Source organism: Lonchura striata, chromosome 2, assembly GCF_046129695.1.
Source record: "Lonchura striata isolate bLonStr1 chromosome 2, bLonStr1.mat, whole genome shotgun sequence".
Lineage (NCBI taxonomy): Eukaryota > Metazoa > Chordata > Aves > Passeriformes > Estrildidae > Lonchura > Lonchura striata.
The window spans coordinates 89,382,622-89,410,286 of NC_134604.1; the positions used below are offsets into that span (position 1 = coordinate 89,382,622).

Sequence of the window (27,665 nt, forward strand, 5' to 3'; positions counted from 1 at the left end):
CATTATATGAAGAATTAAAGTGTTAAACTGCAAAAGCACCTAGACTACAAAGTGGCCTTTATGTGTTCCATCTCTATTTGTCCAAGCACCAGCAAATAGCTCAAGTAACAAATCATGGAAAGGGTTTTACTAGTTAAAACAAAGGTTATAATTATAACATTTGGTTATAATTTGGGTCAGTTTGTTTACTTTTTTTAAACCTCTGCATTTTGAGATTTTCTTATAACAATCATTAGAAATATGTCGTCCTTGGTTTAGGTTAACTTTGGCCTTTGAATGAAGGAGGTGATCTTTTCCTATTTCTACTGGAGATAGCTAAAATTATATCCAAAAGGTGTATTCTTTTTCCACAAGTGTTTATTTTAATTCACATTACTGGTTCTTTTTAATGCTTTCTGAGTTCTGTATTTGTGTTAGTGTTTTACTGGTCCTTGAGAAACTGAACAAAACAATTTCAAATGTAAAGATGTGTTTTTCTGAAATCTTTTTATATGTCAAAACTATTCATCTAGGCTGCTGTAAGAAAACTAACCACACACCCACTCATGCAACAAAGAAAAAACTCTAGGTGAAAACAGAACTTCAAATTTCCTGAAACTGTAGGCAGGCTTACCAGAGATTTCATCACCATCAACAAGAAAGCTTCAGATTTAGAGCGTACTTCAGATGAAGTGATCTAATAGAAGTTATTAATTGCAGAATACAGTAAGCACAGCCAGGTACTATGAAACTAGTCTGTATGAACACAGACTTTTAAAATTTATTTTCTATAACTATATTACCTTAGAGGACTGAATATTACCTATTTGCCATAGCTTCTGAAAAATTAACCAGGTGGGCACTAGATAGTTGGCCTGTCAGCAACAAATGCTGCATGGTTCAAAACACATTTTGATTTTTCAGGGTTTGGGGACAGGAGGAGAAGTTGTTCAGCCTTCAAATCTTACAGAAAACCGTGATACATCATTAGTTAGTTTTCCATTCTTCCCATGTAATTAACTAAATATCATATAGAAATTGTTTTACTTAATATTGTATAGCAATTAGATGGTTTATGTATATCAGTGTAATGTAAAAGCTTCTGTATCAATTCTGTCCCTTTCTTTCTGTGGGTCTTAAGACCTCCAATTCCAGAACAGTGTGTTATATCAATAGGCACTGCCTATTATTAGAATTTTTGCTTGTTCCCTTGGTGAGGGATTACATTTCAAGCACTACTGTCAGTCATTTTTCAGTGATGTTCCTTTTTGTAAAACAAATCGTGAACAAGGAGAGCAACTGCTTCCTAACTGCATCTTAACCTTCTGTTTGTGCTTTCCTAACTAATCCTAACATAACGTGAGCCTTCCTCTTGAGACCAAGAAAGGATGCTGCTTTTCTACCCATTGGACTAGGGCATTAAACTAGTTGTATTGTTAACTTGTGTCAGTCCATAGGAGAAGATTGCAGTTTGGGTGGCATGCTGAGTCCTTTCCTATTGGTCATCGAGGGAGAAATACATTGTGGGAGTTCTATATGGGGTGGGGGAGAGAGTGAGGATTGGAATCCCAGCCTGGTAAAAATAGAATGGGATCTGCATAACAATTCTTTGTATTTTGGTATTTAGAATGACACCAACTGAATAAATCTTTCATATGAAGAATCACTAATAGATTTACATGGTTGTTGGATGAAATTCTCTTAAGTTCCTCTATCTTTAAATTTCCAGTGTCTCCAATATTACTTATATGACTCAGTTTTAAGGATGGCTTCAAAATGGCATAGGTGTTTCTTTGTTTAGTTTGTTTTTCCTGTCAGTGCTAAGTTGTTGGATTGTTGATAGCTTATTGAACATAACATTTTCCTTTCTGGGCTTTCTTGCTATAAAGTCATATAGAAATTACAGTACTAGATACTCCACCACGGTCTGCATTTATTCTTCCATATGGTTAGTTAATATTCCTCACCTATCTGAGCAGACTTTCAGTACAGCTGTAACTGTCTTGAGTTTAGCTGAGTTTTTGTTCATTGCCTTCTTGACTGAGCAATTTTTCAGTTTTTGCCCTCTCTCCCAAGGATAATTTTCTGTAGAAAAAATTTCATGTGTGCTTCTGCAGTAGGGCAGCTTTCATTGAAGACAGGACTCCTCTCCTAAGAAAACCTAAGCTGAAGGGAAATAATGAAGTGGCTGAAAATACATGAGCTCAATCAAAGCTATATTAGTTTTAACATTTCAGCAAAAACACCATGTTGGTAAAATAAATTCGTTTTTTGAGACTGGTAGCAGGGAAAGAATTTCTGGATTAAAAGAAGCTGCAGTTGTGTATTGATATTACAAGAATTAACTTTTGAAGGTTTGGTTTGTGGAATTCTGTTCTCAGTGTGGTGTGTCTTCATTTCAGGTTGTTTTTGGTTTCTGAGGTTGGAAGTTGGATTGCCATAGAAATAAAGCAAATGACCACTTGATGTGGTAAGGTAAAGGCCCAGGTCATGTGAAACAATATTGTATGAAGGAAAGACTGTTACAGTTCCTTGAAGAACTCTATTATATCTATATTTCAAAGCTTTCACTGGTGCTTTCAGTGTGGAATGTTGTTCTGTCAGGTAGGAGAAGACAACTCAGTATTTCAGCACTGGGACTTCTGAGATTTTTGAGAAGGAACTTTCTGAAATGTTGTACACTTTTAGCAGTAATGGATCTTCATTTTCTTGATGTGAAGGAAGCTTATGTTGCCATTAAAATCTTTGGGAACCGTGGATGAAATTTCATGCTTTCAAGTCTGTGTCAAGTTTTTACAGTACTCTCAGATGCTTTGGGAGGCTGTGTTACTGTGTTTTCTTTTCATTTTCCCCCAAATCTTGTTATGTTGTCTGCTTATAATCTTTTATTTGGCACATGGCTGTGTTGCAGAAGCATTTCAAAACTATTACTTCTACAGCCTCTCTTCTGGGAAACAAATATGTCCTTATGTACATACTAGGAAATCTTAGCTCTGCAGATGTCACAGAAGAGCCATATTGTTCTTGATGGAGACAGTCTAATGATGTAATCATAAGAAAATAATTTGAAGAACTCTAATGTATTTCTCCACATTAAAAACAAACAAAAGAGGACAAAACAAACAAACAACCCCAAAATACAAAACAAAATTTGCTCCCCTAGAAAGAACAAACCTAAAACTAAAATAATAACCCAACACGACTGAATTGTACACACATGTACACAGCTTTAAATGGACAAATGTTTAGCTGCAATTGCATTATGCATTTTGACTCTAAATCCTCTCTCCACTTGGGAAAGAAAGCTTGTGCCACTAAACATTTAGTAAAACCTGGACTACTTTACTGAAATGGGTTATGTGTGAGCATGGTGCTCAGGGAACTTGGCTTCTCCTATACCAGAATACTTCTGCCAAAATTGCATCATGCAAGAGGTCTGCTTGTGAAATGACAGCATTTCTCAGGCGTAGTGACAGTTTTACATGTCTACACTACTGGGAATTTAAGAAATCAAGTAGGTTTGAGCACCATGTCCTGGGTGGTTTCAGAGCACTACAGTTGATGTCAGTCCTAGTAAGTAGTTTCTTCCTGTGCTTCTGTCCTTGCCCAGTGCCATGGGGAAATACTTGATGACTTTTACAATAGGGGTCAATTAAAATTGTTTTTTCTTCTTTAGAGGTATAGGAAAAGTATAAGAGTTTTCCATTAGTTGCTACTCAAATATTATTCCTAATGTGGGGTTTTTTATTATTAATATGCTGTAATATTGAGAATTTAAACTTGCCTGTGTCGTGCAAATAACCTTTTTTAGAAGGGGAGCTCACGTAATGGTAACTTTAACCAACTGCACTGATGATGTCCTATTTCTTCATGTTCTCCATTTCCCTAGTAATAGTAAGAATTGACCATTTCACAATTGCTGAGATAAAATAAACCAACCTAAATTGGAGAGATAGATTATATTGACAACACCAGCCTTCAGAACATGTTTGATTGCAGTCCCCTGTGGCTACGTCAACTTATCGACCTGTAGGCTTTCCATCCATTTTATGTCAGTCAGAAAGCAGGACAGTTTATTGGAAACTGAGGTCCTAAGTTCAGGCTCTTCTCTATCATTGTCAGATGGGATTATTATTTTATGGGGAAAAAATGGTTGAATGGTTACTGACTTATTTCCTGTAAAACTGTCAGTTCCACTGCATAAGTCGCAGACTGTTTGAGCTGTAAGGATTGTGCTTCTCAAGCTAGTCAAAGCATCATAGCTCCTTGTTAAATTTTTCTTGGGGACCTCAGCCATGCAAATGCATATTTTAATAATGTTTTAATTGTTGTATGTTCTGTTTGGTTTTTGATTGGAAAGTGAGAACTTAAACCTGTTCAACTCAGCTTCAGATTTTCAAAAATCATGTCCTGCCTTGGCCATGAGGGGTAATTTTGCTGATGTTTGCCAGCAAATGGCAAGCACAGCTTTTTGCTGTCAAATGGTTTAGCAGTTGTTGCTCAGACCTATATGATGTTCTCCTGGAAACAAAATTCATTATAAGAAGAGGCTCTTAATTTATAATTATAATTTTATGTTTTAGGATTATAGGTTAAATAAGTAAAGCACTTATTTTTCCTAGAGTAGATAAGCTGGGTTGTCTGGCATGCAGTTTTCACAGTTTGTATTGTAGCTAAAGGGGGAAGTGTGTGCATGTTTGTGTGAGTATTTACAGACTGCAGAAGGAACCCTTACAGAGTATAGGTGATATCATTTACATGCTGAACAGAATTTCTGAATGAAGTTTGGTTTTTGATTACCTTTCTATCACATAAACCACTAGGTATCAGAGAAGATAGAGTTGTGGACTTCCAAGACCTAGGCTATAAAGTCAAATATTACAGAAGTCTTTGGACATTAATAGTTTGAAGTACCTTTACACCTTTTTCTACTAATCTGTAGTTTAAATGAAATCTACACCTTTTATTTAAAAAAACCAAAAATCAGATACATTGATTTTCAAATATATTCTCACCTCCTACTCTCTCTGCCCTCCTCCACTTTCCTCTCCCCCAACCTCCATGGCAGCAATTAGTATATTTTAGGTGACTTCTCAGAATTTAAAAGGTAAAATCAACATGTCTCGGTTGGCATTATAACATATTTGAATGTCATTGGTACTAGTATTGGACTTTTCCTTGCCACATTATTGTGCTGCCTCACACTGTTCCTGGTAATTGCTGGGATGCGTAGGAAAACGTGGAGGCATGCAGCTGTCTTTGTGCAGCTGACAAATAGCTTTGAAAAACATCATTGTTCTTACAGGTAAGTGAAAGAAAGACAAATCATTCAGTCTTAATGGACTCTGGATATGTTTCAGGTAGGGAAGAAGTGAAATCCAGTGGGTGCTCTTTTCCACCCTGCTGACTAATGCCTGGTGCAGGACTGTGCTGAGCTGGGATCTTCCTGGGAACAAAGGGGGAGTGAAGACTCTTAAAGGCAGTTTTGTGCTGCCTGCACAAAATGGTGAACAAAGGCTTGCTAAAGACCATACCCTCTTATTGATGGCAGATTTCCCTGCTGGGTTGCATTGCTTCTTGAATTATTTCTTAACTTTCTACCAAATAAAGATGGACAACTTTGTCTAAATGCAGAAAATTTATATGTTTGAAATTAGTATAAGGATGTGAAACTAGTGCAGAGGGAAAATACATTTTTGGAATGCTGCTATTTTATTTTTTTTTCTCAGATCAGAACTTGGAATGCCACATGTGGGATACTTTTATAATGCTATATGCAAAAATGAAACAGATTTTATAAATAAGCTTCTGTTAATATAGATCCATGTAATATTTTATATGCATTAGAGGAAGTGAATGTAATACATTATGACTAGAATTTGCTATCAGAAAGTTGCCATATTTTAGTGACTGAAAAAACAAGAAAAGTCATTATGGATTCCATTATTTTTAAAAGAGGATTCGCCCTATATGGTGTTCTCATTTTCTCCCTAGCCTTTTTCTTACTTATTTTAAAAGAATTCAAAGGAAAAAAATGAGTAAGAATTGTATGACAAAATTTACTGAGGATAATGTTTTATTATTTTGTTGCAGAAGGACTCCATGAAAGATGACAGAAGAAGTTATTGTTATTGCAAAGTGGGATTACACTGCACAGCAGGACCAAGAACTTGACATCAAGAAAAATGAGCGTCTTTGGCTATTAGATGATTCTAAGACATGGTGGAGGGTAAGAAACGCGGCCAACAAAACGGGATATGTGCCATCAAATTATGTGGAGCGAAAAAACAGCTTGAAGAAAGGTTCTCTGGTTAAAAATCTAAAAGACACATTGGGTAAGTCCTTTTGTATTTTGGAATAAATTTAGTAGACTTGATGAGTTTCAGGTTGGGAATGTAACGTGGAAATAAGTATTTTTTAACGTGTGTTTGCATTGTCTTTATGCTTAGTTTGATGTGACATGATGGATAGATGATTGAGGAAGAAGCAGAGAGAGTGGGTGTGGGTAGAGAATCACATATAAAAATCTGTAATACGTTTCCTTGCATCACATCCAGAAGAAAAAGATGTTACTTTTGTTCCACTTTTTAAAGGTTCTGTATTTTCAGTGGCTGAAAAACTGTGAGTTTAATACACATATCAACTTCTGAATACTCTCCTTTCATGCTAACGCCTCTCACTTGAAAGATGAATGATGTAAACTGGATTGTTCAGCATAGGTATCATAGCCAAAGCTAAATCACTTTATGAATGGGATTTTACAGTGTGGCTTTGTACAGTTAAGTATCTGTGGTCAGAGATGTTCTGTTAACTTTCAAGTCCATAATTATCTATTTTTAACTTGCACATAAAGTCTTCACAACTGTATCTCATACACATAAAATAATGTAGCTTTGAAAAATTTTGTGGTATTTTAAAGAAATCTATTTGAAAGTCAAGTGAAATATTTTTTTTTTCCTCTTTTATTCTTAAAGACTGATTAAAAAGGGCTTTGCATACAGCTGGAAAAGGTTATAAGCATAGTGATAAATTATTGTTTTATGCCAGGAAAACCTACTAGTGATATTTTAGGATGTTATGAATAAAACAGGAACAGGCACATTAAAAGTCTTTTGAGGGCTTTTCTTTTGCTTTTGTTTTGGTTTTTGGCCTGTGTTTTATCAAGTCTTACATGGAGAAAATTTGTGCTGTTGCAGACTGCTGTACAAAATGACTCTTCAACAGAAAAATTAGGATTCAGGGATTGGACTTATTAGAAAGTTAAAAGGTTCACATTAAAATAATATGGCAATAGCTTATGCGGGATTATCCTGTGCCAGTGTTGTTTTTAACAGGCTTTGTTTCTTAGTCACTCCTTCATTACCATGTCTTCCACTACTGAGTTGGTATAAAGTACATGGAAATTGGGGACTAGAGAATGGATGGCAGGCAAGCAAGGTTATCATAAAATTTACCATGGTAATATTTAGTACCACAGTCCTTTCTACAGATACTTTTGGAATATACTGATTACAGTGCCAGGAAATGTGATTATGCCTTTTCAAAGCTTAAAGTCACAGTTGTGACATTAAGCTCCTTTTAGATAGATTTATGTTGTTTAAAACATAAATATTGTGTATGTATTTTGTCTAAAAGGTACCTTAGGAAAGGACTGCAGTCCAGTTGTTATAGTATTTCAAGTGCTCATTTAAAATATGGGTAATATTTTCTTGATGCAAACACATTTTTATTTATGTCCAACAGAAATCTATTTAAATGACGGAAAAAAGGTGTGTCCTAACCTATATGTGTGCTTATATTCAGTCTTAGCAAAGCTGCATGGTGCAGGGTGCTTCCCTTCACTCTGATGATGAATAATGAAAAGCTGTGAGAAAAAGCTTGGTGGTTTCATGGCTGAGCCATCCCTAGGGGTCACATCTCCCAAGCCTCAGCCCTTTATGCACACCTGAATGGGTTTTTAAGTTCTGAAACACTCTTATGACAAGTTACAAGTTCCTTGTTCCCTTTCTAATGGTTTTCCCTGTGTATTTGTTCAGCTGAGGCAGAAGGTGCCTCATGATGGAGTCTGGTCTTTGTGTGCTGTGACCACACTTACCTGGTGACCAGCCAGAGTGTAAAGCACCTCTCATGCTCTTTTTAAAAGTTTAGGTGCTGTGAACTCCTTACCATAATGAAACATGTATATGCTGTGCACCACATACCTGTACAACTTTTTTTACCTCTCCTGAATCAGTGTCCTCAACTAAACTATAATATTTAAGCCTTTCCTGTCTTTCTGTACAGTAATTTCCCATTCAGAACAAGCAGAGCATGTGTCCTTCCTTAGAGGATCCGTTGTTTTGAGAGGCCATGAAAAATTCACTCCTCCTTTTTAAACAAAGGTCTGCAAATTGCAAGACTGATGCTTCATCTAGTAAAACAGCTTTTGAAAGTTTTGCTTTACCCAGTGAAGCAAGTTCTTAAGTTCTTTTTATACAAATATGCCCAATGTATCATCACTCCGGTGTCTCCAAGGATCACAACAAAATTCTCATTAAAATATCTCCTAACCCAGCACAGTTGGGAATGGTGGTCCTGAGTATTAGTCCTTAAACCAAATCTGTTTCTGACTTCACTTTTTAAGCAACTGCCAAAATATCAGGTACTGAACTCAAAAAAAAAGCCCAACAAAGTGTCACTTAATAGTCTGTCAATAATTAATAATTAATCTTGTGAAATCTCAGGAGAGAAACAGCAGACTCATAGCTGTTTCCAGTGACATATCTGCACAACCCCCTTTCGTACTTGTGTCGCTCAAGCAAATGGTTGTTCCCATGGAGATGCACTTTTCCCTGCCTCTTAATAGATTATATTTCCTTGTGTTAAAAAAATAATTCATCCGAAAGCACTGTTATCATGCAAATGATGTCATGTGTTGTCTATTTGATTACCTGTAGCTATCTGCCACTCTTATGCTTATCCACAGTAATTACTGGTACTTGATTTATATTTTTATATTCGACAAATATGAAACGTGCCAGCCATAGCTCAAACTGTGGCAGACCCCATAGGAGCTATAACTATTTAATTAATAGTTCCCCTCGTTTGCTGTTGAAGATGCATTATGTGAATAGTTGTTCATCTTTGGCAGTCTGTGTTCTAATGAAACTTTATGCCACCAGCTATGTTGGTCTTTTGTACACAAAAATTTATAATCTCATCAGAGAATTAAGTCATGCCTATTTGATGCTAAAAACTATTTTTTCCAGAGCTGTTGACTGTCATCAATTATATCTCAGCCCTTGACTATTTTATTAATAGAGTCCTGTCAGCTTTACCATTTCAGGGTTGGTGGAAGGTTAATGGACATATGGGTACCTAGAATAGGCAGCTTGATGTTTTAAAATATCAGCTCGTTTTTAGCAATGTCTTAAGGCTTCTTAAATTTCCATTCTATTTTGGCAGTTTTTGAAAAAAAAATTAAGTAAAATGTCTTCAGAGACAGCTCTCCTAAACATGTTGGGTAGTTACTAAAATGCTGATTAACACTTGTTTAGCATATGTTCATTAAATCAGTTCCTTGTCGACTGAAAAACAGCTCACCCAAAATCTCAAATGACCCCCAGTAATTTCTGAAGAGATACTTTAGAATCATCCTATGCCTTTTTACAAAACAATAGCCTTTTTTACATGGTTCACTTTGTCTTTACCTTTCTAAGGGCTTGCTCTATTCTATTGTATCTTCTTTTAGTCCTGGCATCAGGGAATTTTCCATAACTTTTAATTTTCCTTAAATTACTTGGAGAAATTGAGTCTTGTAATTCTTCAATTGATGGATGTCTGGTTACGTCATTTTTTATTTGATATATGCTACTTGTGTATTCTTAAATCTTTCTTGAGTGAGTTCTAATGAATACTCAGCTACAATGGTCTAGTTTTAATCGTGGAAATATAGTGTATAGGGCACTTGTTGAGTATTTTAAAGGATTCATCTTCTCATTCCCTTTTTTATCTTAACTGAGTGATACTGCAAGTAGAATGTTAGTGGTAATTTGGCCATTTCAAATTCCTGGTTTCTGTTTGCTCATATTGAATGAAATCTGGTAATTATTACTGTTCTTAAGGCAAAAGCCAGCTTCCATGCCTGTGATTAAAATTTTATCTTCATTCATTATAATGAAGTTTAAAATAGTTTCCTTTTACAGTATTTCTTTTGCGGGGAGGGTATTTTCTATACATTTTGAATAAGTCTTACTAAGCAAGAGACCTCCAGCATGCATCTTTTAAACTGTAATTTTCTGTAATATAATTCTTCCCATGTGCTGGGGGGTGGAAAGGAATTCCCATATCCATTTGGTTGGAGTGGGTGTTTGCCAGCACCACCCCCAGAGCTGCCTCTGAATGCGACTCCACGGGTTTCCCCGTCTGCAGCAAAGATGATCTATGCCTGCTGGCTCATCTCTGTCATGCCAAACAGAAACCTTATCTGAAGGAAGCCAAAATAATTGAGAAGTCAGTTGTTTGTGTACTCAAAATAAAACTTCTACATTTTTTCCATCCCTTTGCAAGTCATTTTCCTGGCAGCAGCACAAGTCCCCAGGCAGCAGCGTGCCATTAGTGACTGAAGCGTGTGATCCTACAGCAGGGTGCCATTTTCATGGGAATCCATGATTTTCTGAATGTTTTTGCTGTTTCTGCTGCTTTTGCTTCACAACCAGCATTGCATATGGGCTTTTCCTACAGGTTTCTGGTCTTGGTCTCTTTAGTGAGCAACCACATAAGAAACTTGAGGCCACTTCTACTTTGCTCTTGGTGTGGGTATTTGAACAGATGCCCTGCAAAAGCAAAAGGTTTAATAAAATGTGTATTGGAAAGGAGATTGGACACCAAGAACAGAGGAAAGATGTTTGCAAATCCGTAGGAACAATAGAAATGGATGGGCTTTGGTGATAATGGCAAGTAACAGTAACCTTGATAACATATCACAGACACATTTGAATTGCATGAGAGACTTTTTAAATGCTCCTTTATTGAGCTTCTGGAAGTCTGCAAAGCTTTTCAGTAACTTTGCACTCAGTATGCCAGATTTGGAAAGTAAGAATTCCCAAGCAAGATATAATGTAGAAAAGCCAATTCTTGCTTGCATCAATGTTCCTAGCAAGTTATTTCACAAGTGTTATGAGCATCCAGAAGTGTTTCCTGTGTTTTTCAACCCCTGTGGTGGTGTGTGTCTACCTGGGTCAGTCTGTAGATCTGCAGGAGTCCCTGAAGGTCATATTTACTGGTGCTTCAAGGAATCAATAGTTTTATATCTCTCTCTTCTCCCCAGTTATTTTTATGAAAATGCTGGGGATTTTTCAAATTTATAACTTCATATTTTCTCATTTGAGGGCTACTTAGTACTATTTTCTCAGTGCTCGTTTAGAAATTGACAGGGAAGTTAGCCCTTTTTTCTTTGCAGAGTCACTGCCTAGTAAGAAGCAGAAATGAGCAATTGCTCATTCTTCAGCGCAATAGTTTTTTTAGCAATGGAAAACTGTTCCTCGTTACTGTTGGTTAAGAGGCTTGGTGTACTTCCTTTTTATATATAAATATTTCAGCTCAGATTTAAACAATTACCATCACAGTTCTGTATAACGTGGTTATGAAATCTCCTTCTCCAGTTATCAGCCTTTAAGTTCTGGTGTGTGTGTTACTGGCCTTTATTTTGGTAGCTCTCATGTGATGTTTGTGGCAGATTTAATTGTATAAGGTGGTATTTTGACATTCATCAGATTGGTTCTAAATCTTGTTTTAAGTATTGAAATTTGATTACTTAGTCTTTCACTGGTGAGATTTATTTATATGACTCTAACGTTGCAGGTTTCAGCTAAATATTTTCCAGTTCTTCCACACTAATTTTTAAAAGTGTAATCATAAGTATGCTCAGTATTTTTGGCACAGTCAGAGTCTTAAACTGAGTCTTCAGTACGCTTTGCTTGATGAATTTATTTGTTTACCAGTGACCTGTCTGAGCCTCAGATGCAAGATCACAGAAAACAGATTAAATTTTTAACAGAAACAAGTACCAGTTTGAAAATATTTGTTAGTTCTTAATTAGTTATTTCCAGTTCTAGTCTTCTCTGGACCATAAGGGTATATACCATTTTATTATGCAGTGATTTTATACTATAAGGGTATAAAATCACTGTATAATAAGTATATTGTTGTATAGCACAGCCTCTTAAGCCTTATACAACTCATGTTAATAAAAACAGGTCAACTTTACAAGACAGAGTTATTTTAATAACCTGGAGTTTTCGAGAACTCCAAGCTTCCAATGTTTTTGGCCTTCCTTGTCACAGACCTGTAAGAAATGCTAATCTTTCTGTTCAGAAACCAGCATTTAATAAAGTTGATTTCAAAAAATAAATAACTTAAAGTATATAGCTACTTATCAAATTATTTATCACATATAAAAATTCCTAAGAAGGAATTACATGAAGTTTTTGTTTAGCCAAACATTTCTAGCTGAAATTAGCAATAAAATCAATCCCCTTGTAATAATTTAGTAAAAATAGAAGTATTTTTTCCATTGCAAATAAATAGGAAGTGTTTTTCAAAGCACTTATTGTTGCTTTGAAGCTTTTTAGCTTGTGAGAAAATATGGGCATGACAGTAGTGGCATGTCCGTTGTGCTTCTTGGAGAATTGGATGTGAGTGAGGGTAAGTCATCTCTCTTTGCACTTTAAAGGAGTTGGCACACAGGACTTTAAGTTCAAATTTAGGGAGAGGAAGCAGTGGAAGTGTTTATATACAGCACAAATTCTTGCTCAATTTCCTAGAATCTTAGAATAGCTCATTTCATGGTTGAATTTGTTTAACAGCAGCACTTTATTGCTGTGCTTTATCCTGCTTTGTAGTTGTATTGCTCAGAGTAAGCATGTTTGTTTGTGAGACAATGTGGCAACGGTGGTGACTCCTCACCAGTGATGAAATTGAGGAGAACATTGTTTTGTGGTAGTGAGAGAAGTGATGGGAACTCCTTTTAGGTGTGGTGTCTTTAGTTTTGGAGGAGAAGTAAGCTGGAACAATTGCATTTCTTGTTCACAGTAATAATAGATGATTGTGGTTACATAGATTGCTGAGAAAAGAGGAATGGGAGATGTTCACAATGATTTCAGATAGAGAAGAGATTTCGTCTAGATTCCCATCTAGAGCATGTGGAGTTAGATGCTGGCAGTGCTAATGTCACTGGAGTGGTAGCAGATGATTTGTATAATATGTAAATTAAATACTTTGCTGCTTTTGAAAAATATATCTGCCTCACAATCATCATTAAAACCTAGACTTGGTTGAAGTAGTAAGTTTCACTTTATTGATCTTTGAAGATATGGAGACACACCCAATAGCAGTAGTTTTACATATGGAAAATGACTGATGGCAGGGTAGGGTCTGCCTTCTGGCTACCAATTAGGTATATAATTGCAAAAAATACATTAATTTTGAATTAGTGCTACTATAAAATGTTTAAATATTTATTTAGAATGCAAAACAAACTCACGAATTGATGGGTTTGGACCTATTGTACACCCATCAACCTTTAAATAATTTTAATATGCATATCAACTCTGTCCACTGAAAGTAACATTAAAGGAATTTGGTGGAAATAAATCAGACTTTCTAAAAGATACTGTGATGCAATTTCTAAAGAAACATCTGCTTGAGAAGGAAAAAAACTGAAGTTGCAGAGCAGACTAATGCAAAACAAACAAACAAAACCACAGCAAAAATCCCCAATGAAAATTAAACACAAACTTCATGCCTTTTAAAGAGCTGAAAGCAAAGCATTTTGGTGAATATTGTGGAGAACTCATGGTACAGAATAGTGTGTCTTTTATTGCTTGATAAGGGTTTCTCTGCTGGGTGTATGCAACAGGCCCTTTATCTGCTCCAAAGTGAAAAGCCAAAAGTGAATGCAGAACCTGAAGCTTGTTGCAGTGCTAGCTTGTAATGGTTCAGAAGTTTGATTTTTTCAGTTTACAATTGTCTATATTGTGTTCTGCTGAAGTTTTAACTTTATTCGGATAGATTATTTATTGGGGTAGATAATTTAAAGCGTGTGCTGCTTCAAGAATTCAAAATAAATATATAGTGATGTGTGAAACCATGATGTGTGCTACCTTTCAGCAGATTTTTCTGCTGTGACAGTTGCAGTAAAATGTTGCATGGCTGAAGGCATAAAGAAATCCTCCTATTTTTAGTTTATATTGAGTAAATAAATTTGCTTGTTGTATTAGAAGTTTTATCTAATAGGTATACTTTTTTTCTCCCTTTCCCATGCATAATGTCTGTGTGCTTGGAGGTACACTGACATTTACAGATCAAAGAATAAGCCTTTATTTTATTCATAATTATATGTGAAAAGATAAAAGGATCACCTTAACTCAACTGTGGCTGTGTGTACTGATGTCTTTGGTATTATTTCCCTCAATTGTCACCTTGGAGGACCCTTGGTTTTGCCCCTTTCTGAGCCATTTATGTTTCAGCCTGTAATGTCTGGCCTTAGAGTAGGCCCAAAAATTAGCTCCCAAGGTAGTTTCACAGCTCACTATTAAAGAGAGTCACTCCATTGCTGGTAGATCTTCCTATGCCCTGTTTCAGCTGTGGAGGCAGTCTTTTCTCTTCTTAGCATTAAAAGTTTGTGTCTGAACTAACCCTCAACTCTTTTGATGTTTCATTTTTACATAGACTGTAATACTTAAAGCATTCTGCTAATTATGTCTCTTCTTCTGCACCAGTGAAAATAGAGTGTGGTTTTTTTCCCAAGTACTGTCTTGTACTGCATTCACTGCCTAGTGTTCCCTTCTGTCTTCCTTTCCCTCAGGTTCCTGGGAGAACTGAGGTTGGCTGAGGCAGCAGAACTGGGGCTGCAGTGAGGGTCACTGCATTGCACCTATCTGCCTGGCTTGGACTTTTTCCATAAGCACATGTTTTTGGGGGTACATGTATTTGTGTGCTCTGGACACTGTCATCCCCTTTGGCTTCCTAGCACATGAAGGTGGTAGCAGAGAGAAGAAGCAAATAACAGCAGCTGAGGTATTAGAGGTACTGTGTGCCTTGTTTGGTGTGTGGAGCTGGGTCACTCTTCTAAAGACCGAGCGAAGGGAGTCAATAGCCTCTGTATGTACTCTGAGGGAACACCATTTTCCAAGGAATTACAGTGACTCAAAGAACAAGAGATTTTTCAATACATAGGTGACAGTGGCTGTTCTTTCTCCCACCTTAGAATCATTGAGGAATTCTTCTGCTTCAGATGTGGCTATTTCCTTCAATATGCAACCTTAAGTAATTATTTAATTATTTCAGTATTACTGAATGGATCTTTTTTTTTTTTTCTTTTTTTTTTTTTTTGTGGTCTTGGGATGTCTTGAGGTTTAATATTTCAGGGATTTTTAAGTATTAATTTGTTTATTTTTCTCTACATGTTTCCACTTGGATTCCATTCCTTTCTGTTCCTCAGGTTTTTCGAAGACCTGAACAATAGGTTCAGTGACACATTCTCATATCATGCAAACAGAATCTGTAAATTAGCATTCATGCCAAAAGAAAACTGGGGTTTGTCTTAGCATATGTAAAGGAAAGGTTTCCTTCCATTTCTGAGTCTCAAAAGTGTTTTGTGAAGTCTGTCCATAAAACAAGAATTGACATGTACGGAGTGTATGTAGACATAAAGCACAAAGCTGCAGTGCTGGAGAGAATGCCCACTTCTGTTGTTTTAAGGGGAAAGGTTCCAGCACAGATGTCTTTTTTGAGAGTTGCTTCAGTGGTGAATGTGATTGTTTACTGATTTTTGTGCTCTCAGCAAATTCATTTGGACAGATACCTCTCTTAATGGATAGTCAGCTTGAACAGGTGGACATTTAATTCTCCTCTTTCTAATAGATGACTATTTGTAGCTGTATTTTGCACTAGAAATTGATTTAGGAATTCGGCTGTAGACTGTCTAAATTGTATGCAGTCAGTGCCATAATGCCTGTTTGCAGTCTTTGGGATTTTGTAAATTAAAGGACATGGAAAAATGAAAGAAAACAGAAAGGAAAAATGTATTCTGGTGTGGTGGAAGGGTCATTCTTCTTGTATATGGGCTCTACCAGTTTCCTAACCAACCTGTAAGATATTTTTTAATTGTTCATTCTGGAAATTGTTCTCCAGAACAGGAGATAAATGTATTACTTAATTATTACTCTATAGTTACTAATGTACAGAAGAAATTGTTCTGGTTTGTGTGTGAGTCCTGGAGTTTTGTGTTTTGGCTGTGAGGACTAAACCTCAGAGGAGGTGGGCTGTTTTCTTAAGTGAGCCATTTCATCCTGTTACATCCCCTTGAGAGACAGAGAGGTCTGATTTTGTGTATGTGATTGCAAATAACCTGAGAGCCCTTGATTAACAAAGCTATGTGCATTGAAATTCAGAGAGGAAGTTAGTTTGCTTTCCCCTTCCTAAAAGGAGTTTGCAAGAAAACTGCAGTATCAATGAGAGGCTTCTGAAGATTTTTGAGGTTTCTAAAGAGAAAATGTAATAAACATCTTGTATTTGCTTTTAAGACTTATTTAATGTTGGAAAACGTTAGTATAGTATAACATGAGCATTCGGGCCTTATGGCAGAATTAGTAAGGCTTTACATCTTCCTTGGTGTTGGTATGGGTCAACTGGAGTAAAACACTGTAAGCTCAAAAGATAGATGACTGTTGTACTTTCAGGAGGGACTGTCTCCAGCTTTTTGATGCTGAGATACTGCCCTTTAGTCAGTATTTGAATCATTGTCTTCTAAAACATATATTTGAGTTGAGGGGCTCTATAATTGCTGCTTTGTAGTTTCTCTGTTCAGGTTGGGCCTGGTGATCCAAATTTCATTCCCTATCTGTAACATCTATTACATCTTTGCATCAGGTACAGAATGGAGATTAAATTTGAGCATACAAGAAGTGAAATGACTTAAGTTAGCTCTATAGTTACATGTGTCTAAAATATAATAATTCCAGCTTGGTTATTTGGAAGATAAATCTTTAAATTGGAGAGTTGATATCTTGCATGCAGGATAACCTGCTTTGTACTTGCTGTATTTTTTCCCCCAATTGCTTTTTGATAGAGTGGGTTAGAATTGGGAAGTCAAATTTGTATCCTGAACTGTCCTGTGCACCTCTTTTACTTCATATAAATGTGAAATAGCTAAATATAAATCATCTTTCCACCAAGTGCTGGAAGAGGAGAGAGAACATAAGCTATGATATACTTCCTGAAGGACAGGAGGGTGCATTGAGGTAGACACTTCAGAGCATCTCATGCATATTAGTGATTTCTTTTGTCAATATCTGCTGTTAGTGTTTGTGAAGGAGAGGCAAAACAGTGTAGCTTTTCTTCTCTACATTAAGGGAACAGAAAGCCATGGGAAGTCCTACATGGCTACTGTGCCTTCTCCCCACACTTTATAGATATGTTCTTAGATTTATAGGACTGCCTTAGATTTAAGGTGTTTCTGGATATATTTTCTTATCAGGATATCTTTCAAAGTCAAGTTAGCATAATTTATAAGATTACAAATTAGGTAGAAATACTTTTATTTGTGTTTGAAAGCAGAGACTGCATATTTGAAGCAAGCAAGCTTCAATTTAAATATGTAGAGGGAAATGGGAATGGTAGGTCTTGAGAAACCCCATTCATTTTATATACCTTCTATTTGAGACCAAGACAACTGTTTTCCTGTTATATAAAGGATTTAAAATCCCAAGACCATTTAAATTTGCCTAATGAGTCTTCCACTTCACTTTGCCACTGGGGTAAGAATATACGTGAGACAGTTTTTGGAAGCCTGCAGACTGTGCATTTGTCTGTGTTTGCGTATGTCCCTATATTGAATCTTTGTAATTTTAGCCTTTTGCTCTAAAATTGGGTACAGAAAACTCAGTCCCTGATACTGGAATTTGACTATACCTTTCCTAATGACAAATAGGCATGTGTAGCACAGTGTAAATTACAGGAATTCATGCAATTGTTGTTCTCAATGAAGTTGTTGAGTTGATTTCTTTGCAGAAGCTTCCTGACCGAATAGTGTTTGATGCATGGAAAACTTTTTGTGTATTTGAAAAGCACTGATAAAGAAGCCTGGCTGTTGAAATGTCAGAGTTTCACTTTGACATTTAGAGAAGAGTTTCCTTTTTCTGATTTGTTCAAGTATGGCTTTTTTTTTTTTTTATATTGAGCTTCTTAGAGAAGATACAAAAAGTCATTAATTGAGCTGTAAAGCTTTATTTCAGTATTACAAGTGCAGTTGAAGGTTTATGAAATTTTTAGCAGTGTCCTTTAAAGAGTGCTGTTGATGGATATGTTGCTTCTAAAACACTAACTATCCCATATGGATCTTAGCCTTTGAACATTTTCTTGGAAACTGGACATGTAGGTGGAGGGGGAGGAGTGGGAGATTGCAGTCTGAAAATGTGCAGAAATGTTTGGGGGTTTTTTTCTGTGTAACAGAAGAAACTTTGGTCTGCTGAATTCTTTAGTAATAAAGAAGCAAAGGCAAGTTAATTTGAAATTATAAAAATAATAATAACAAAACTACATGAATGTCTGATTTGAATATTCCAGTTGACAAGAAGCTGTGTTTAGCCCTGTACTGAGTGGATGGATTACTTAATTTACATTGCATTGTGGTGGTTTTTTTCCTGAAGAATTTTCCTGAAAAGTTAATTGCTTCTTAATGCATTTTTTAGTTTATTTCAAAACAGACACTGTACACTTTGCACTCTTATTAAATGTATGCATTAATATGCAATATAATTCATTGCTGTAATATTCAGAGATGAATAACTTATTTGTTAGACAAGAAAGGATCATTGTTTTTAACTGCATCTGTTTGAAGTCAGATGGAATTTCAATTTTGTTAGAATATACAGGAAAAATAATTTTAGGTATCTTAAAAATGGCTAAAATTTTGAAGAAATATTACTTCTAAATTAAAAATTAATTTTGAATAATTTGCTTGTTTCTGTTGCATCTAACAGAAAACAATGTATTAGTAAATTGAATGAAAATTCCTGGTTGTCTTGCCTTCGAAGATTTTTAAAATAAGGGGAGCTGTTCTGTAAAATTTGATTTAATGTTTAAGGGAACGAAAACATATCTCAATTTCAACTGAAATCTATTTCTTTTTATAGAACTCTGAAATTAGCAGATTATGTTAAATTTTTTTTTTTTTTTTTTTCCCCCCCTCTGGGTATTTATACTGGGAGTTCTCCTAGTTCATTTGTTTGACTTCCTGAAATTTATCATCCTCAAACTTGTTTATCTTGAATCTTTCAGCTCTTTAATAGAAGTTGTTGTTTTAAAATATAATAAGGTTAAATTCCACCCCTCTGGAGTGCTTTGTTTCAGTTTGAATTGTAATGGGGTGACCATGGGTCTATAGCAAAACCCATTGCTATAAAAATGGTCAAAATGAAAATATTTCCATTAAATTGTACTGTGCTCATGTTCTTTGTGTGGCTTCTATGATTTTATGGAGTTCTTTGGGGATGTTTTATAACCATAAAGCAAGTGGTGCTGTTAAAAGTATATAGCTCTACAGGGAGGGTGCCTAAATTAAAATGCATTAAAATTAGTATGAAAAATTTTACAAGTAGTTGCTTTGTTGTTTTGGGGGAGTTTTGTTGTGTTTGATTTTTTTTTTTTGTTGTTTTTGTTGGGGGTTTTGTTTGTTTTTAATTAAGAGGGTAATGGTCAGTAATATTTTTAAAAATTGAGCTGCTGGTTAATTCATGTCTCCCATGAAAGATATTTTATTTATTTTTTTTCCCCATAAATAAATTTTCAAATATTCAGATGAAGTTTAAAGCCCATACTTTGACAGCCCATGTGAGAGTTGTGGGTGTACATGTGTCCTTTTCAGCTCTATTATCAGTTTCTGTGTTTTGCTTAGGTGATACAGCATATTTTCATTTTTTAATTGAGAAAAAAAGCTTGTTGTGTTTGTAAATAGACTGTGAAAGAGAGTACCTGTTGGTATTTGATGCACTATTAATTCAAGCTATCTCTTTGACTCTTTTCTTGCTCAAGTTATTTTTTTGCCAGCTTATGGCTTTGTAGTAATATATAATAACTGATCAAAAACTAAATTCAAACATAAAGGGTAGAATACATTGTAGAAAAATTATTTCTGACTTGTCATTATAAAAAAAAAATCTATTAAGATATGTAAATACAGCAATAGATGAAAATGCACAAATAGTTGTCTCTCTAATTGCCATGGGGAGAACTAACAGCTTTACTCAGCAGCACCCATTTTATATTTCCAGTTGCATATTTAGACTTAAAACTGGCTTCTCCAACACTGATATGGGATATCTGAAGAGCACCATTTCAATAGAATCCTAGTCCCTTAAAGAGGAAGTAGTTTTCAAAACTCAGTTGTATTGAGACACTTTCGCTGGTTTTGCAGTGTATTCTGTAGTTTGAAGGTCACTTTTGGAGGAGAGTGTCCTTCCTTAATTTTTCTTAATATTTGAATAAGAAGCTATTGGAGGATTCTTAAGGAGTTTTATCTATTGTATTTAGTAGCATTTGGGTTTTTTCACTGAATTCTGAATTGAGGAATTCTGTTTTGGAAATTTGGTATCTCGCAATTTCTCAAAGCAATAGTTTTCTTGTGTTGCAATGTTTTTCTGAAAGAGGTTTTTTGGTTTTTTGTCCTGTGATTTTGATTCAATATGCAGGTGAGCTGCAAGAAGTATCTTTGCTCATCATTTGTATATTAAAATTATGTGTTAAAATCAGAGACAGTTTCACAGATCAATTTCTCAGAAATTGTCATTTGGTACTGAATAATGGTTTTTGTATACAGAAGAGGGAAAAATAGAAAAGACAGTAATATCAAATCAAGAGACAGTAATAGCAAATCAAGTCTAGAAAAAGTCAGGTATCAAATCAACTTAAAATTCCTTCAAAAAAGAAATGCAACTGTATTTAGTCTAAAGTTAAGCTATATACAAGATTTTACCAATTTAGTGAGCGGTCTGGGAAAGGGGACGCTAGAGAATTTTGACTGCAGATACTTTTAATGTTTGGTTCGTGTTATTCTTAAGCAGAAGTTAATAACCGTGAGTATAGATAAGCCTGTGGAGATGTTCTTTCATCTCTGGGGATGATCAAATGTGTTTTAAATACAAAATGTATTTTTGAATTTTCTGTCTGAAACTGTCACTCATCAGTTTCAAACAAGGATACTAGCTTGCAAGAACATGGAAAGACTGGTCAAATAAATATTTGTAAAATTAGGTGTAAATAGGCTTTTGTAAATAGGTTTTTCCTAGTAAAGGTAGTATGAGATATTAAACCATAATTAACAAATTAATACAAACCTATACTAGTGGGAAGAATCCCTTTCTATGCAAATGTTATGTATCTGTTTGATAAGGTATGTTTTAAGATCATGTTTTCAATAGAATTAAACTTGTTTATCCTATGAACCAGTTTTCCTAGAGGTTGTAGCTCTGCAGCCTTGTTTCAGTGCCATCACTGAAGGCAGAAGAGAGAGAGATCCTTTTGTTTTCGGAGCACTTGGGCAGCTGGGGCATCCGTGCTGACAGGCAGCCAAGCTTTGGCCCAGGAGTGTGGCCAGCATGGCAGGAGACACAGGGGTGGGGGAAATGGCACTGTCCCAGCATCGGGCCAGGGATCCACCACAGGGCAATTCCACCACTGAGCTTTGGGGCTGGAGGGAGCTCAAGACATTTCCTAGGGAAGTCTAAGGAGGATGAGGTGGGAAGGCTGGAAATGCTGTGGGGAGAGGGAATTGGAGGTGCAAGCTTGAGGACCTTATAGATAAAGTGGAAAGACTGTCTCAAGGGGAAGCTGGTAATGAAGGGGTGCTTGCACAATGGAAACTTAAGTGACAGGAAGCAAATTCATAGGAAACTGGTCTTCAGCCTGCTGCTCAAAAAACAAGCTATTCTTTAGAGCCACAGCTGAGCTAGGAAAGGAAGACAGCGTGTAGTAATGTGACAGGCACTTTTCTGAGTTCCCCTAGGACTAATCCTGGGGCAAGAGTTTTCTTTCAATGCAGAGAGAAGAAGGCTTTGCCGTGGGTCCCTTCTTCAGAAACATTGCTAACCAGTTGATTCTTTTTTTTTTTTGTCTCAGTAATATATCCTAAGAATTATGCCAGCTCACATCACTTGGCAATGTACTTATATGAGTGAAAATGAAGTGATTTACTGTGGGTTATTGTAGATTGTGAATAGTAATACTTCCTACAAATTGCAGTAGCAAAACAAGCTCTCTGCTACTTTGCAATGCTTCTTTTCCTTCCACTTTTTTCCTCTCACTTGAAAGCTAACTTCTTGCTTTAGATTACTCCTTACGACAACTATTAGTGTTACAAAGGAGTATGACTTCCAGAGGTTACAGATGAACTTTAACCAGTGAGTCAGAATAGGAAAAGCACAGTTGGAGTAGAAAGGTAGGTAGATCAGTAGATAGGTTTTCATTAGAACAAAGACAGTAAAACATACCAGAACTATGACTGCAATTGCAAGTATATTCAACTTTTCTACATGTGACTCCCAAAGTGCTGGAATGTTTTGTTTTCCATTAAATCCTTTGTATGTGTTTCTTTCCATTCAGACATAAGAATAGGGATCCCTTTATGAACAGTAGTAAGTGAACATTTCTGTTAATAGAATAGTAGTGTTTACTCTTCCAGAGATTACTCATGCAGATTGTCTTTTTTTAATGGAGTTGTGTTTTTTGTTATAGATGCATATACAAAGTTATAATTGACCTAACTTTATGCTTGCTTAGCTGTGATGAGCCATCCCACTAAACTGTATTTTTAGACTTTCCTAAGGAAATGAAGCTTACACTAGTCACGCTGTCACTGTCAGCTGTCATAGTCCATCCATCTGTCCATCCTTGATAACTCAGCCAATTTTAGGCAAACTTGACAAACTGGCAGAGATAAACTAACTAGTTTTCTCCAAGTCATTGCTGATGTCCCTCACTGGAGGAGAAACCAGAGCAACCCCAGCTCTTTGCTCAGTCCAGGGCTGAGAGGCAGCAGGGCACCAGGCACTGTGCTTGGCTGGCCAGCCCAACAAAGGTAGGGAGGAGGGCAGCACCAGGAGAGATTTGAAGGTATTTTGGAGATAGCAGAGGGGACCTGGAGATATGAGAAGGACCTGGGGATGTGAAAGCAGTCATACAGTAGGGGGACTTATTTTGAATTCTGCAGGAGATGGGGGAGGAAGAGGAGGAACAGCTTAGCTGGAGGTACAAAAAGAAAAACAGGAACAGATTTCCTTCATTCTGCTCATGGAACATCTTGTTTCCTCTTCAGTCATGGACACAGTTATGAATGTTGCAACCTGACATTAAAAATTATTCTTAGATAATGTGCATGCCCTTTGCTGTGCCTGATTGCAGATAGGTTCCTGCATAGTTTGTTCCTTTGGTCAAACCAACTGGAAAGCCTTTGGTGCCCATTGCTGCTATTGCAAAATATTAATCATTACCATGCCATCACCCTTAAAAAGTTTGTTCACAAGAAATGTTAAGCTTAAACTGAAGAACTCCAGTTGTCTTTATTGATAAAAATTAGAAACTTTACTATGTTTATTTTTTATTATTATTTTCCCAAATTTGTAATGATCTATGTTTAATGGGCACAATAGGAAGTAACATTTTAAATATCAGATGCACCATTGCAAGGTCTGTGAAAAAGGAGGGAATTTATGCAACTCCAAATAAAGGAAGGTGCTTGAATGATAACTTTTTCCTAAATGTTTAGATACCTTTATCAGATTTCAGAGAGTTTTTGAGAAATTTTGGGGTTTTACCTGTTTGTCAACAATTTTTTCTCTAGATACTTAAGTTTATGGCATTTTCTCGTCACACTACATCCTCATTTCTCACAGTTATCTCTGTGCTCTGAGTTTCAACTAGCTAGGCCAGGTACTTCACCATCCACTGTTTTTTTTCATTAGTTCTTTTGCTGTAATTCCAATAAGTGGACTGTGTATCTTCATTAGTGAGCAAATAAAAGCCTAAGTTTTTCATCTGGAAAGTTTCATCTCAGTGGAGGGCTTTATGTAGAGTGAATCTATTGAAATACAGTTGCTTGTTTTCCATGAATTTATAAAAGTAATTTCCCCCTTTTCTTAAGAGAATGACCTTTAAATTGTGTTTGTTTATATCACTGTAATTTAATGCTCATTAGCTCTGTAACATCCTTGTCTTTTTGGTTAAAAATGATCTCTAAACTGATGAAAATTTCCAGTCTTGGCAGAGATCAGAGCCTGACCAGCTTCTGATTAGTACTCGCTTGTACACTCTTTTCCTGTGATTGTCTCCCCTAGCACAATAAGCTGCCTCCCTCATTTTGCCTGAAAGTGCAGCCACTGGCTCTTGGCTAAAGTGATGTAGTTAGAATGACAATAGGATGTAGCAGGCTCCAGCAGGAAGCAAGGCCCTGCTGGGGAAGGTCAGGAAACACTTTAGGATCATCAGAATTTTCTGCCATCTTCTGAGATCATAAGACCACATATTAATTAATATATTTTTAACCCTTTTAGATGGAAATCCTAGCATAGTTATGTGCGCACTGTTAGTCTGTGCTGTACAGATAACTATGAAGTAAGCATGAAGTTTTGTGGTGAACAAACAGCTTTGCTGAAGATGCCCATTTTATATGCAAGTACATATATATCTAAATATATTAAAGCACACTTTTTGGCAGCGGAGTGGCTGGATTGAATAGGACTGAATAATTAAAAACGAAATAGCATGCATCTCCTTATCTCAGATTATTTGAAGAAACAAAAACAAAGTACCTTTATTTATTCTCCTGCCATTAAGTATTCTATAATCAGCATGTGTGCTCTTGTATCTCAACTAAATCTCTCACCTGCCACCCAGACTCTATGTGTGTGGAGAAAAGTACAAATGCTCCTATTTCTGTGATGGTTTTGCCTTCTGTCCCTTGCATGACATTTTGGGTGTTGCTTGGTTGTGCTATACTGCGATATAATATTTTGGTTGCAGAAATTTTATAAGTGAATTTCACAAGAGATGGCTCCTTATTCCCTTTATTTATTATTTTGTTTATATATAAACTTAAGCAGGGGTTGCTGCAAAAGTTGGAAAAGTGCACCAAGTGTGTTCTGCAGTTTTTCTGTATTGAAACAGACATTAGTATGGTTTCTCTAATTAAAAAAAAAAGTGATCAATGTTATTGTTTCTTCTGTACATTGTATTTAACACTATAAATAAAGCCATGACATGACACCAGAATTTACAGATTATAGGAAAACAAATGCAAATGGTCTTCCTTACCATCAGGTTTCTGCTGTTACATGATGAAATGTAGGTGAAGAGGTCTGGGTTTTGGAAGGGTGATTGCAGTTGGAAGGAATTGCAACAGTGCCTGCCTAGGTACTTCTGGAACAAAGAGAGCAATACAGTCTGCAGAGAAACTTTAGCTTTTATTTCTCTGCTCCTTAATTTTTGTAGGTTTTCTTTCACTTTTTGTTTAAGCCAAATTGAAGTCATCTCCAAAACTAAAAGGCATGATGATTTGACTGGAATTTAAAGATACATAATAGCAAGTTCAGAAACATTTCAGTGATTTAGCTGTTCTCCCAGTGAAGAAATCACTGTGTTTAAGTGTTTTTAAACTCTTCTACTTCTGAGAAGTTATTATAACACAAATTGTGCTTTACCTAATGGTGCATCAGCTGGATGTTAACGAGAATCTCCTAAAGGTGTTGCTATTTCCTGACTATGTAGTGTTACAGAAGAGATCTCCATTTAGCAGTGTTGTTGAAGTGAGAGTACAGCGTGTCACCACATCCAGCTTTTGCAGTCTGGCGACAAGCATTCCAAGTGACCACTTTACATTTCTGTCTTTAACAGGCCTGGGAAAAACCAAGAGAAAGACGAGTGCGAGAGACGCCTCCCCCACTCCCAGCACAGACGCAGAATACCCTTCCAACGGCAGCAGCGCCGACCGGATTTACGATCTTAACATTCCCGCCTACGTGAAATTTGCCTATGTTGCGGAGAGGGAGGATGAGCTGTCCCTGGTTAAAGGGTCCCGAGTGATTGTCATGGAGAAGTGCAGCGACGGCTGGTGGAGAGGTAGCTACAATGGACAGATCGGCTGGTTCCCTTCGAACTATGTGGTAGAGGAGGTTGAGGAGGCAACTGCAGATTCACCCAGCTTTCTCAGCCTAAGGAAAGGCGCTTCCATGAGTAACGGCCAGGGCACCAAAGTACTCCACATCGTTCAGACACTGTACCCATTCAGCTCGGTCACAGATGAAGAGCTCAATTTTGAAAAAGGGGAAACGATGGAAGTCATTGAAAAACCAGAAAATGACCCAGAATGGTGGAAATGTAAAAATTCCAGAGGTCAAATTGGTCTTGTCCCCAAAAACTATGTAGTTATCATTAGTGATGGTCCTTCCATGAACACTTCCCATCCACCTCAGATAAGCTACACGGGACCATCTTCTACTGGACGATTTGCTGGAAGAGAGTGGTATTATGGGAACGTTACCCGGCACCAAGCAGAATGTGCCCTGAACGAAAGGGGAGTGGAAGGAGATTTCCTTGTTAGAGACAGTGAATCTTCGGTAAGTGGTGCTCAGCCCGCAGGTTTGTAACTCCCCCGTGCATGGGTTAGCAAGCACGGCACTTCACAGATTCCCTGTCTTTTCACCCTTAGAAAAGTGAACAGGGTTTCAGCATTACCAACCAATGCCTGCCCTGTTTGTGAGAATTGGTCTCTCAGTGAAATGCAGTGACATTTACAGTGAAATTTAGCAGCTGTGGTCTGTATTTTCTAGGAGGTTTTTAAATTTGAGGACAATCAGGTAAATACTTCAGGCCCCCATTTGGCTTTTCATGTGTTTCTCATGCAATCTTCAAATTTAAAGCACTACAAGCAAGATAAAATAATTCTAGGTGATTGAAAATTTGGTCGTTGATTTGATCTTAAAGCTATTTTCAAATAGAATCTTTGCATTGCTCAGTTTTGTTCTGCTTCTAATTTAATAATTGCTTTGTTTCTTTATTAGTTAAAATTCCATTTTAAATGTATTTTTGATCTACTTAGATAATTTGTAGTAAGGTGCAGTTATTATTGTATTTGGTTGTTATATACAACAGAGAGGGTCAAGTCAGCAACTCATATGCCTTGTAAATTGAGCCTTGATGACATTAGAGGGATCTGAGTAATGCTGGTTATGGTTCATGTAATTCTAAAAGTTCAGATTTAAAATTCAGCTGAAAGGGCTTTTATGTATGCTGAGGCTAGAGAATTCACAGTTAAAGCACTAAAATTTAATTATCCTTTGACTGTGGTTTTGAAAAGGTGACAGATTTTAATCTTACATCATACATAACATTGAGAAAATTGACAAAGTACAACTTTGTAACTGTCCCAGATATTTTTATCTGAAGACAATATTGTCTGATTAAATTTCAGGCACCCCTCCTTGATGGAAAAAACATGATAGCTATCGAGCTACCCTTTCTTTGAAGCTCTGTGTCATTGAATTCCTATTTCTGCTTAATTGTAATCACTAAACAAAGGCAAATGCAAATAAACCACAGGAGAGCAGGAAGAAATTTAGAGATTAAAAAAAAAATAAACTAGACGAGGACAGGAAGAA

General features: G+C 36.4%; 1 protein-coding gene across 1 annotated transcript in view; it reads left to right on the plus strand.

The window, feature by feature from the left end:
• The window catches only part of NCK2 (NCK adaptor protein 2), an 83,047-nt gene that overhangs the window by 46,311 nt on the left and 9,071 nt on the right, over positions 1–27,665 (plus strand). Inside the window, exons 3-4 of the mRNA XM_021538106.3 lie at positions 6,073–6,314; positions 25,903–26,624. Of these exons, the coding sequence (XP_021393781.1) occupies positions 6,089–6,314; positions 25,903–26,624 (948 nt within the window). The 5' untranslated portion in view covers positions 6,073–6,088. The remainder of the gene's footprint in view (positions 1–6,072; positions 6,315–25,902; positions 26,625–27,665) is intronic.